The sequence below is a fragment of the Egretta garzetta genome, unplaced genomic scaffold (assembly GCF_000687185.1).
Source record: "Egretta garzetta isolate BGI_Z169 unplaced genomic scaffold, ASM68718v1 scaffold27, whole genome shotgun sequence".
NCBI lineage: Eukaryota > Metazoa > Chordata > Aves > Pelecaniformes > Ardeidae > Egretta > Egretta garzetta.
The window spans coordinates 378,773-391,892 of NW_009260400.1; the positions used below are offsets into that span (position 1 = coordinate 378,773).

At 39.5% G+C, this 13,120-nt stretch overlaps 1 protein-coding gene across 3 annotated transcripts in view; it reads right to left on the reverse strand.

The window, feature by feature from the left end:
- The window catches only part of LOC104130220 (receptor-interacting serine/threonine-protein kinase 2), a 20,912-nt gene extending 8,694 nt beyond the window's left edge, over window positions 1-12,218 (reverse strand). The window contains exons 1-7 of one of the 3 annotated variants that reach the window (XM_035898865.1): window positions 12,171-12,218; window positions 8,228-8,470; window positions 5,623-5,788; window positions 4,413-4,566; window positions 2,797-2,952; window positions 2,512-2,660; window positions 72-121 (exon numbers count right to left, since the gene is read on the reverse strand). In XM_035898865.1, the coding sequence (XP_035754758.1) occupies window positions 72-121; window positions 2,512-2,660; window positions 2,797-2,952; window positions 4,413-4,566; window positions 5,623-5,788; window positions 8,228-8,411 (859 nt within the window). In that variant the 5' untranslated portion in view covers window positions 8,412-8,470; window positions 12,171-12,218. Of the gene's footprint in view, window positions 1-71; window positions 122-2,511; window positions 2,661-2,796; window positions 2,953-4,412; window positions 4,567-5,622; window positions 5,789-8,227; window positions 8,492-12,170 lie in introns of those variants that run through there. The other 2 variants (XM_035898866.1, XM_009643245.2) reach the window with 2 other exon arrangements.
- Window positions 12,219-13,120: the final 902 nt, after the last annotated feature.

A 13,120-nucleotide genomic window follows, 5' to 3' on the forward strand; every position in this document is an offset into this window, starting at 1 on the left:
CCTACAATAAGGGAATTTGTGGAAAAGATTAGGGCAATACAAAGTCAGACATGAACAGGAGAGATAAATACCTTCAAAAGGCTTCCGTCTGCTTAGGCTCTCCCAACACAATATTCCAAAACTGGAAAAAAAGTAACAGTGAAGGACCTTTCATTAGTTTGCAATCCATATCTATGTTCTCATTTCCAAGAGCACATTTATTGATTTAAGAGGAAGGAGTTTTTCAAGACCAAGTCTTTCCTAATTTCCTTTTCAAGACCAAGTTTTTCCTAATTTGATGAGAGCCTTTTTCGTGCATTATTAAGTTTCGGTTTTCAACTGAACTGTTCTTATGAGCCAGCAGTGTGCCCTTGTTGCCAAGAAGGCCAGTGGCCCCCTGGTTCAAGAAAGATGAGGAACTCCTAGATAGAGTTCAGAGGAGAGCAACAAGGATGATTAGGGGACTGGAACATCTCCCCCATGAGGAAAGGCTGAGAGAGTTGGGCTTGTTTAGCCTGAAGAAGAGAAGGCTGAGAGGGTTTCTAATCAACATGTACAAATATCTCAAGGGTGGATGTCATGAGGACAGAGCCAGACTCTTCTTGGTGGTGCCCAGCAACAGGACATGGGCAATGGGCACAAACTGAAACATAAGAGGTTTCAGTTGAATATTCGGAAGAACTTCTTTACTTTGAAGGTGACCTAGCCCTGGACCAGGCTGCCCAGGGGGGTTGTGGAGTCTCCTTCTCTGGAGATCTTCAAAGCCCGCCTGGATGATGTCCTGTGCACCCTGCTCTGGGTGACCTTGCTTTAGCAGGAGGGTTGGAGTAGATGATCTCCCAAGGTCCCTTCCAACCCTTGCCACTAATTAATTAATTCTAATTAATTTTTAATTTTTTTTTAAACACAGGATCAGTTAGAACTAGATTTCAGATTACCACCTTGTCTCCGTTTGCTCTTGTGAATTTCAGAACCTTCTGTTCTCCCTGCTCTATCATTTTTGTTTTGTTTTCAGGTAACTGAAATAGCAACTGAAAGAGCTGGACTTTTCAGCAGGTACAGACAAATGCATCAGTTAACCTACCAAAAACTTGATTCTGACCCACTGTGTGTCTTTTCTTCAGCAAATTTTGATGGGGCTCTAAATGTCTTTTTCCTTTTCTAACATCATAGGAACTATTCCAGTGATACCATAGATCTACATATATAACCTACAACTCAGATGGTATAAAATACAGTTTGATAAAAAGCTCAATTGGCAAAAACAGAGGCAGAAGCAAGGAGGCTTCTGGAAGAGAGAAATGACGCTATGGATGAGTCAGAAGCAAAGCCATTAAAAGGGGAAGAAGTAGTTCTAGGATAAACTTATCTGCTTCCTCGTGTCTTGCTGTAGTGCTGAATTACAGTGTTTAAGAGAACCTCCTCTTCTGCCTTATTTCCACATAAAATCTGAAAGTGCTTTTACTTAAATACCCTCTAGAAAAGTATTGATGTAATGTGGACATACATGTAACTTACATGTACTTAAGTACTATTTCATATATGACACACACTTTTGTTTTCTCTATTGCACCACTGTCCAGACATGCACCTATCTCATGCATTGAGTCACTTCTGAGCATCTAAAAATTATACAAGAATTACATGCTGGAAGACGAATTATGGCACCTGAAAGTAATGGACCACTCTTCCTGCGCAGAAAACTTGTGTTTACGAAGAACATTAGATTAGTCACATTGTTTAAAGCTGTCCTCATGTGTATGCGTTATTTGACTCATCTTAGAGCCTGCCTCTGTGACAGTAAAGCAGGAGTTTAAATTTATTGCCTTCATAAAAGCTATGGGAGCAGAAGAGTGGTCATGCTTAAAAGTTATTTATAATGTTAGTCCACAGGCTCTGTATGCCAGCTGTAAAGATGAACGTCCATACAGACAATAGTTACAGTTTGAGCTTGTCTCTTTTACTGAGGCAACTACGAAGCATGTAACATATCCAAAAGGGACATGTGGCAGTAGGTAATCTTCCTTTGTATAAATCACCTTAGTTAAAAAGTATGAATGCTTGAGTGGCTCAGTAAGTTATTCCAGCAGATTCCATAGGACCTTAGTGGGATACTATTGACAGAAGGGTCTTATTTTTACCTGGGCCTCATCTAGGCATCAACAGTTCTTTGAGAATCCAAAGCCAATAACAGTTCATGCATAGAAACCACGTGAATTGTAGTTATTAGGTTTCTAATGTATATCAAAAAGCTTTGGCAGCCATGTTACACTTTTTAAACATTTATGTCCATTATATAAATATTTATATGATGATCTTTGAGAACAAGTTCTTAACCTTGATATATTATTCACCAAATATGGGGAATTTCAAATTTAATACACTACTGTAATTGGCTTCACGTGGAACACTGCTGCTGCATTATGTAGATCTGGCATTTTTACTGTAGCGTCTTTGAAAAACAAGTATTTTGGCAACATTATAGAATGTAGCAAGGACTAGGTATTACCTGCCCTTAGAAATGCCATTCACCTGTAAATATCACCTTCCTGGGAAGGCAGGCCTCCTTCAAGTGTTTCAGGAGGGAGGTACACTAAATCCTGGCAGTTTCTCCAATTGCAGTTCTGCAGGTCTGACCTCAGTTGCTGTTTCCGCCAGTTGGTTAGACCATAATCCACTATCTACAAAGGTGGGAGAAAAATATTACTAACAATATCTCAAGTCTTGGTATTAAATGTTGACTATTAGGATAACTATATGCAACAATAGGACAATCACTGGATTTTACATTAATAGGCTAAAAGTAGAAGCTCCCACCTTGGCTCTGTACTGCATGTCCAAAAGGACATTGGAGGGTTTCAGGCTGCAGTGGCAGAAGGCAGGCCCAAGGCTGTGAAGGTAATGCAGCCCTTCAGCTACATCCAACAGGATCCGTATGAGTAAGGGAAATGGAAGTTCTGGGTACAGTTGATGCTAAGTAACACAAAATACAGGTTTTAGTAGTGTGAAATTGTGACTGTTCACATTTTCATTTGACAATAAACAGAAGAACAACACAGAAGCTAAAGAACAGATTGACTGTGACTACTGTCCATAATTTACATGCTGACTGTTCTCTTTTGGCTGACCTGGTAATTAATTTTGTCACTGTCATGGCTTAAGCTCTGCTGGCAACTAAGCCCCACCCAGCTGCTCACTCACTCCCCCTGCAGCAGGATGAGGAGAGAATCAGAAGACTAAAAGTGAGAAAACTCATGAGTTGAGATAAAGACAGTTTAGTAGCTAAAACAAAAGCCACATATACAAGCAAAGCAAAACAAGGAATTTATTCCCTGCTTCCCATCAGCAGGCAGGTGCTCAGCCTCTCTCCAGGAAAGCAGGGCTCAATCACACGTAATGGTGACTTGGGAAGACAAATGCCATCACTCCGAACATCCTCCCCAGCCCCAGCACCCCCTAGATTTTTTTTTTTTTGTTCAGCATAACACCATATAGTCTTGAATAGCCCTTTGGCCAGTTGGGGTCAGCTGTCCCAGCTGTACCCCTCCCAGCTTCTTGTGCACCCCCAGCCTCCTCATTGGCAGGGCAGTATGAGAAGCTGAAAAGTCCTTGCCTGGTGTAAGCACTGCTCAGCAACAACTAAACCATCAGTGTGGTTTCAACACTATTCTCATCCTAAATCCAAACCACAGCGCTATGCTAGCTACTAGGAAGAAAATTAATTATCACAGCTGAAACCCGGACAATATACTTTCCCTGCTCCTTCAGGAGCCTAACACAGGGCTTGAAGGGTTGAGATAACAACAGGTCTCACCAGAGCATGTGAAAACATATTTGTTATAAGCATTATTAGGTTAATAGTCACTGGTTGCAATGCAGATTTATGTGCTCTCAGAGTTGTGCTTGTTCTCAGGGTTGTGTTAATCTAACACCTTACTTGCCATACATGTTCTCTGTTGTGCTGTTTATTACCTCTGGGGGACAGATTAAGGTTATAACTTTGCTGTACTGTGTAACACTGGCTTTTGGTATGATAAAGTTACTGTTAGTAATTATGTCATGAGACTAATCTGGTATTTGCACCTAGCATTACCATCATCTCCATACTTAGGGAACCATCTCTCAAACTATTAATAATTACAGTCTTTACCTTTTCTCCTCAGAGAGCCAATTTATGGGGGAGATAATGGGGGACACTTTTCCCCCATCCTTCCCCTTCTCCTCCAGGCTAGTTACAATAGCTCTCAGTGACTATTAACTATCAAACCATCTTTATCTCAACCCACGAGTTTTCTCACTTTAACCCTTCCAATTCTCTCCCCCATCCCACCGGGGGGGGTGGGGGGTGGCATGAGCAAGCGGCTGTGAAGGGCTTAGTTACTGGTTGGGGTTAAACCACAACAGTCCGCTAAAAGATTACTTCTTTCATCTACCTCATGGATGAGAGTGTGGAGGGATCCATTGTTCATCCATTCAGTCACTATCCCCACAAGTCCATGGTACTGGTAAATCCCAAGAGAAGGCAGGAGACGTTCAGACTCATAGTGTCTGACATTTGCTATATCTTGAAGTAGCGACTTCCATTCCCTGTAAAAAATAGCAAGGGTTAGAGGCAGATTAGACTGAAGGGAATTTCAACTAGAGATGAGATAGTGTAGAAGATGGAAATGAGAGATAACCATATGGTTGAACACAAGCTAATGCAATTCTACCAATAAAATCAGTATTATATCATCTTCCAAACAATTCTAAGAAAATGAAGCAATCCCTTGTGTAGTGTATTTTTCTAATGTAACGTGAAAGACCTCTGGATGCTTTAATATGAACATAAGAACACAGTGTAAAGCAGGATTGAATTGCAAAGGCAGGAGAAAGCTGAATTATATGAAATGCTAGATTAAGCAAAATCAATTTTTTTCTCCTTACTGTCCCCAAGAAATTGTATTGTATCCTTTTGCTATTAGCGAGATCCCCATTTACAAGGAAATTATGATCTTCCATGCTTATCTAATGGACCATGCTATATAAATGATGTATCATAGCACAATATAAAGGTGAAGCCAGATTCAGATTTGGTGTAGGCAGTACTACTCTAGTGACTTTGCCAAATTTGATCCAAGCTCATCTGTGGTTGGATTGCAGATGTGAATTCAAACAGTTTATTTACAGAGAAAACAAAGCTTTGCTTTGATCATCATCAGAAGAATGAAGTTCTATTGTCTAAGGACTTCAAATGGTTCCTTCCTTGTGCATAAGAAACACTGAACTGTCAATTCAATTGTGCATTTTCATGGAAATACTGAACTGCTGCAGATTCAATTCTTGTTAATTGTATGTTTGATTATAAAGATCTGATTATCTCTATGGTACTTGTGAGTTGAAAGGGTTTGTCGACATTATTATAGTAGGAATAATTAATGATTTCAGGATTAAGCTCTACTTCTATGAAAATTTGTAAAAAAACATACCAGCTTGTTTCTCAGTACAGTTGCCTCCAAGTTGCCTCTTGGCTAGTCAGGATTTTAGGAATGGATTGTGTTTAGGGATCAGAAGATCCTGGGCATGCCACAATTCATCCTGGGGCTATCACTGCAGGTCTGTGCTGCCCACCTGCATGGTTAGTTGGCCAAATAAGACACATACCTCTCCGCAGTGTCCTGGCTGGTCAGCAGCTTCACCGAGACGTGAGTGTTCCAAGAAATATGAAAGGCTTTGAGTGCGAAGCCTGAGCCTGTCCTGGTCAAGGTAAAGCTATCCAAATCTTCCTGGGCTACTACAGGTAATGAATTGGCCATTTCTTGATGGCTGGCTTGGGGCAAAAAAAAAAAAAAGGTAGAAAAGAAAAGTTTTAAGGACTACTTTTTGTCACTGCTACCAATGCACAGTGAAGGTGTACCACCCCTTACTTCCCAAATAACTATTACCCCAATCCAACAGGCTCCTTTTTACCACTCTGTGTCAGACTTCCCTTATGAAGACAGGAAAAACTCACTAATTGCAAAGGAGTGTCTGGACCATAACTCGCCATCTGAGGCTGCAAGGTGCTAATTAATTGCTCATTATTTCCATCTGATGACTTTGAAATGTGGGGCCATTATTTATAATACAAAATATGACTTTTAAAGTTATACTGAGCTATGTAGACAAACTAGTATCTTGCAGTTATATACTAGACAAATATAGTTTCCCGACTTCTCATGAAAAGGCAATTCAATAACTCATGCAAGTCTTTTTGTATCATTCTTGCATATCTTCTTTAATATAACAGCATATGTCAATGCAAAAGCAAGGTAAAAGAAATTTCTTGCTGCTGGCAGAACTCTGCTAAACAGAGCTGTGTCTTTACAGTAGCCACTAATTTGGCCAGTACTCTGTCTATACTGTAACTGTCTAGGGCTATCTGAATGTTTCAGACACATTGCATGGCAGTGCACATGGATTAGAGATAACCTCTGCAAAGCATCACTGTATTACTACATGAGTAACATTTTTAATTACATCTGTGAAGCTACATTAGACTAGAGAATAACCAGAAGTCAGTGGTGAAAGAAGAAAATGAGCCAAAGAAAACAGTTGGGATAAAACCATTGGTAAGGATTACTGCGAGATCAGTTGTCAGTGAGTCAGAGGAACTCCAACTGGAATACTCCCTTTAGGGTCCAGCAGACCAGAGAGAAAAGAAAACACACAAGGGAACTGAAGTAATAGGGCCAAAAATTTGAAGTAACCAGTAAGGACTGTTGGGTGTGAACTGTGTCCTGCTAGAAGATGGGCTCTACAAAAAGAGCTTCTGGGATGCAGAAGGCCTGAAAGTCTTCTGACTTTGAGCAGATCACTTGTTCTCCATGAATGAAGTAGAAACAAAAATATGAAGCTAAATTAGCCTATGCTCATGGCTGAGCTGCTTCTGGTTCATGACCAACTTATTTTCAGTTAATCTCACTATCTAAGCTGTGCCATGCAGGCATGTTCACAATCACAAAGGGGTACTAAAGCTCAGGTTTGCATCTCACCATAATCACAACACAAATAAAAATTCAGCCGCTGATTTACCAGTTCAGCTTCAACAGGATTTGATTTTGATTGGAAAGCACAGCTGAATTTTTTGCTTTTGTTAGATTATTGTAGTTTGAAAGCAATAGCTGCCTTAGGTGTTTCTTAGAGTTTCCTTAAAGAATAAATTCAATATAGTATAAGGCTGACAGACAGGTTGAGAGTTTTATAAAATTTGAAAATATTTCTCTGAATGAAGATAAATTTCCAAATGAGCCATTTATCCTTCAAAGTTGCAAAGACAGACCACACAGATCTACAAATCCAAAACATAAAGGAGGTAATCAGAAAGCCAGCAGGAGCAAAATTATGTCTCACTTTCATTATATACTATGCTGAACAATCATTTAAATAGCCAAAATAATTTACTCAACTCCAAACATAGTACAGGGAAGCTCAAACAATTACTATACTATCTAAGCCGTTCCTGAAAGTACCTGTTTCTATTTAAAATTGAATTAAGTAAAGCTATAATAGTTTTTTAAACTCTTGCTGACTACTTAGGTAAAAATAAAACCTTGCCATCGGCTCCTATTTTGGATTTGCAAAACCTAATTTAACTAGATATTTTCTAAAACTAAATAAAAACCACTTCAATCTTTCTCTGTTAAACCATGACATGCCGAGCACCATTGTCCCCGTGTCTGAGTTTCTACATGCTTCCACACCTGGACTTAGAGTGATTTGCTGCTAATCTCCAGAAGTTTAACCCTAAAATGAGCGCTCTTATTTTTCCAGGGTGCTACCTGGATTCCTAAAACAGTTGAAGAGAATAATCATGGAATTACAGATAACAAAGTCTCTCTCTACCTCCTAGATTGCCAGTTTGGTAGCAAGGACATTTTTTCAATAGTTCTGCTCATCTGAATGCTTTTTTCTCCTAGACCCTTTTAAAAAACTCACTATCAAACCACAAAACCAGTATTTCTTAGGTGACCTTTGCAATGAAGAGTTTGATATTATTTTTTTAGTAAGACACTAAGTCTCAGACACTTTGTCATATTCCCCTAGTTGGGCAGGCAGGGGCAGGAGGGAGACTGCTGTAAATCCATTTATTTCAAGTTTCTAATTTTAAAGCTAATTTTTTAAAAGTAATTTATTGCAAAGATTTTTTTTCCTTACTACAAGAGAAACTACGTTGTGTTAATATTCAGATGTCTCAGTAAAAGAAACTGGAAACAAAAATAAAACTTACCTCTGGAAATACGGGCATAAAAATTATGGAACAATAGAGTGAAACTGCTGCAGATACCAAGTTCGAGTTGGCTTTGAACTGCATTCAAACATAGCTCAAGCTTTCCTGCCCATGAGTCAGCTGCGTTGTTGATCTCTTCTTTTATTGGCTGCCTGCAAACATCTAAAATTTCCTTGTCAGGCATATGAACTGTAACTCTTTAGTGACTACAGATGGGTTTTCGCAGGCTGATATGTTAACTGCCTGTAATTAATGAGAGCAATTACAGAAAAAAACATTAAATAGCTGCTTTTTCCACAATGAGGAATGCCAAGAGGGAAAGCTACGTAACAGTGAAAAACTGTGCTGGATACAGCCCAGATACAGAAGCATGTAAAGCTGTATGCAGATTGTGCAGCTGATTCTTATCTCTGCAGTAGATCAAGCCAACAGCACAAGTACAAAATCCTTGTAAAGTTTAAGTCAAGTTGATCTTAAAACAGGATGAAAAATGCTGGGTTTTTGGTTAGAGGGTGGGTAAATGTAGGGGTAACATTAGGTTGCAAAGAAGTAATAAGGCTTGATTGGCTGTCAAATAGCCCTGCTGAAAAGGATATAGGGGTTTTGGTGGAAGCTAAGTTGATCATGAGCCAACAGTGTACTCTCATCACAAGTGGGGAAAAAAAAAATAATAAAAAAAATCACACGCTGGGTACATTAGAAATGCAGTCAGCAACGTGAGAGAAGTCAGCATGGCTCAGTACTCAGAAATGGCAAGGCTGCATCTGAAATACTGTAGTCAACTTGAGGGCCCTCAGTTCCAAGAAAATATTGAGAAACTGGAGAGGATGCAGTAGAAAGCTTCCAAGACAGGGCCCCAGAGCACACACCTTACAAGGAGAGGTTGAGGGAGCCAGGCTTGTTTAGTTAGGTGAAAGAGGGAGGGTCTACTAGGAGCCTACAGCTACTTGAAGGTCAGTTATGAAGACAGAGTCAAATTCTTCTCCATAGTGGCAGATAACAACCAGTGGCATAGGCAGATGTCTCTACTTCAGAGGTTCAAGCCAGATGCTAGAAAATTTTTTTACCAGGTGGGTAACGCAGCACTGGAATGGGCCACTCCAGTTGCAGAGTCTCCATCCTTTAAGGTTTTCTAGACTCAGCTAGGTAAAGCCATGGCTGACCTGATCAGCTACTGCTGGTAGTCCTGCTTTGAGCAGGAGATTGGGCTAGAAAATGCCCTAAGTCCAGAATATCTTTAATTTTGTGAAAACTCTGTAAGGCCTAATTGAGTTCCTGTTAGGCCCCTGGCATATACATTCACACTGAAGGTTGATGGGACTGCTAAATGCAGGGTAGAGACTTTAGGAGAGAACAGTTATTTCAGTTTATCACATTTATTCAAACCTTCCACTCCATGAAGACTGTCTTTATAGAGTAACTTGAAAAAACACTGTCAGTCAATGAGAGTCTGTCCACAGACTTCTGCTGGTTTTGGATCAAATCCTAACCCCCCAACAGGGAAGGAAGAAGCAGTAGGGCAGTTACTTAATCTTCCTGTGATCACAGGAAAGTCCCTTATATCTAAAAATCATGTGGTTAGGGCTCCGTGGCCCAAGAGGAAGCAGAGTACGCCTTCACGTACAAACACGTTATTTCCTGACAGCTGTAGCTATCTGACCAGCATCAGCTTTCTCTGCCCAGCACACCCTTCCAAAAGTGAAATTAGTATGAGGGAGCTGAAGTAGCAAAGGTAAAACAAGTGGGCTGTAACAGTCCTGGAGAAGGCTGGAAGCATGTCAAGTTGCTGTGGCCACAGGATGCTCCGCCTCTTGGCTTTGATTTATCAACAATGCATTCATTTGTCTCCGTAGTCTACACTTGTAAAAAGTACATTAAAAATGTTTTCCTGTGTTTAAGGTATTAGCCTGTCAGGCTCAGACTGTACTGCAGGAGAATCACAGCTGTTCAAAATCCTTACAACTAATTAACTAACTTCTTAGGGGGAGCTATAGAGACAGCTTGAAGGACAATTTTGCAGAAATTCTTTGACACTTAAAGTAGTCTTAGGTACTTCAGTATTTTTAGAATATCATGTGCTGGGGAAGCAGAGTACAAGAACAATCCTACATTTGTTTACTCTTTCTAACTATCATTTTCAGCTAAAAAAACCCTCAATAGAAAGCTTAATTTTAATCCATATTTGGAGAAACCAGAAACATACAGGCCAATTTGCAGTGCCTAATGAACTAAAGCATCATTATTACTGAACAGGTTAATTAAAAAGTGTCAGTTAGTATTTTACCTACACATAATTTATCCAGAAAAAATTTAAAGCCTCTTGCATAATATGAAAGCTTATAAGTAATAGGCAAGGAAAAACCTCTATAGGCTCACACAAAGGCTGTCTTGTGCAGTAATTAGACAAAATTAAGAGAATTAAAGTTTAGTTTGACTGTCAGTAAGTTGTTGGGTTTTTTATTCTTTTTTCTAATTATGGAAAATACTTGGAATAAAACCTTCCAGCAAGGAATAACGGGTAACACAGACATTGAATCTTTCTAATCTCCTATGCATAGGATTCATTTGTTGCCATACAGATACCTAAATAGATACTGGAGAAGTACAGACAACTCTTAACCAAAACCAGCAGCTGCTTGATGCCTAGAGACTGCGTGCTGTCATCAAGGACAGGAAAAGACTGAGATCCTAACGGAAATACCACTGAGTGCACTTCTGACCATACTCAAGGGGAAACAGCAACGAACAGGAAGGTAGCCTGAAGAGCACTTAAGATGACCACTATGTGAGCATCTGCAGAATTCCTTATTCAGTGAGCAAACCCAGCCATCAAAGCACAGTTAGAATTACACATAGCACGCAGTGTCTGACTATAACTGCAGGAAGAATTCAGAGACTATATGTTATTTCATATGTACATTTGTTCATGCTAAATGACAGCCCAAGTCTTTCAGAAGAGCCATGGATATCAAAAAAAGGGGCCAATTTTTATTTCATTCAGAAGACAAACAAAACTCTGAGCCTCTGAATGTCAAAGAATGAACAGTAAAAACCTACCATATTTAAACTTTTCAAAGTGTTCAAAGAAGGTCTTCTAAAACCTAACCATAACAAATGCAAGAAGTACTAGAACATTTGTTTTCTCAATCCAGACTTGATTTTGTGGCTCACTCACAAGCTAAGACAGTGTATAAGGAACACAAACATGTTCTTGGCATCTTAGCATCCTGAAAGTAGGAGTAATAATGATGTCTAAAGGATAATATGGTTTAAGACATGAGCAATTTATAGGTCTCCCCCTCATAATCATCATGCAGAGTGAACCCGGTTACACTAAAATTTAAAACAAAACATGAGCTTTGCAAGAAACAGTATTAAAGGACCACAACGTAAGACAAAGCGAGTATGCGCAATAAAAGAATGACACAGTATCAGAAGATTGACGTATTAAGATGACCCAAATACCAAAGCCTCTGATGCATGTTCAGTAAATACTACACTGATATTTCAGAAGAGTTCCCATCATCATTTCTCGATCTGGTTATTCCAGTTGAGCATCCATACAGGATAACTTTTGGCAAAGAGGTAGATTCTAAGGTGCTGTTTCTTTCACACCTTGTATATTTCAGGAGGTCTTGCAAGAAATTAATATTGCAATGTTGTTAGGCTTCAAATCTGTGTGATTCAAATGCTCTGTATTTCACCTTTAAAAACCCTAAGCTATAGTGCACTAGCGCAGCCAATGATACAGTCTTGCTCTAGAAGATAGAGCTCCAAATAGGCACAATACTTGCCCACTGTAACGGGATACTTCAATATACAAAATTATGGTGTCCATTTCATGGATTTGCAGTTGAACAAAGACTTTCCTTTTTTTGTTTAAGAAAATAATTTCCTCAAACACCCATACCATGCTATTTTGGAAAACAGTAATAATGTTTACCTTGTCATTAATGCGATGACTAAACAAGAGTCTCACAGCTGCTGGCCTTAGGCAGTTTCTGTAAAATGACCAGTGCCAAGCACATCTGCTAATTAAATTGTTCCACAGAAATTTATTGATTCTTTACCCAACTGTTTCAAATAGTGGAATCTTAAACAAGGATCACACAATTCATAATTCATGTAAATGTGAACAAGATGAAGAACTCCTAGACTGCAGCAAACTTAGTGTACCATACCTCAACTTGCTCAATATTTCATAAGAAGTGCCCTAGTCCACATCCCAAACATTTGTGGTCTGTTTGGGAACATGATGTACTAAACAGCGTTAAGACAGGGTGGAGAAATGCTAAACCTCCAGAGTGTACCATACCTCAACTTGCTAAATATTTCATAAGTGCCCTAGTCCACATCCCAAACATTTGTGGACTGTTTGGGAACATGATGTACTAAACAGTGTTAAGACAGGGTGGAGAAATGCTAAACCTCCAGATCCATCAATTATGTACCTGCAGATAAATAGTTCCAGTAAGTTAATGGTGGAATGACAGAAGCCTAGGTTGTCTGACCTTGCTATGAATATATAGCATAGGTATGTAAGAGATAAGCAGGCTTTTGAAGCCTTTACACATACCAGGCAAAATTCAAGCTCTTCTAGGCAAAGGACCATAGTGAGCACCCCCTCCTTGCTCCCCTAAGGATACCCATTCCAAGAAGAGAGAAAGTACAGCCATATTCATCAAATCCCCCAAAGCAGCCCATCCTATAGAAGAGTGCAGCACTAACATCTTTACAAATGCCATGCCTGCGCCCTGGATTTTCCACTGGGAAGTGGGCAAGTTTTTTAATTGGTTTGATCCTGAGTGTTGTGTTTTCTCTACGTGACAATTCTGAAATATGAAAATATGCAAGCAAACACAAATAATCAACAAGGAATTTTAAAAAATCTAA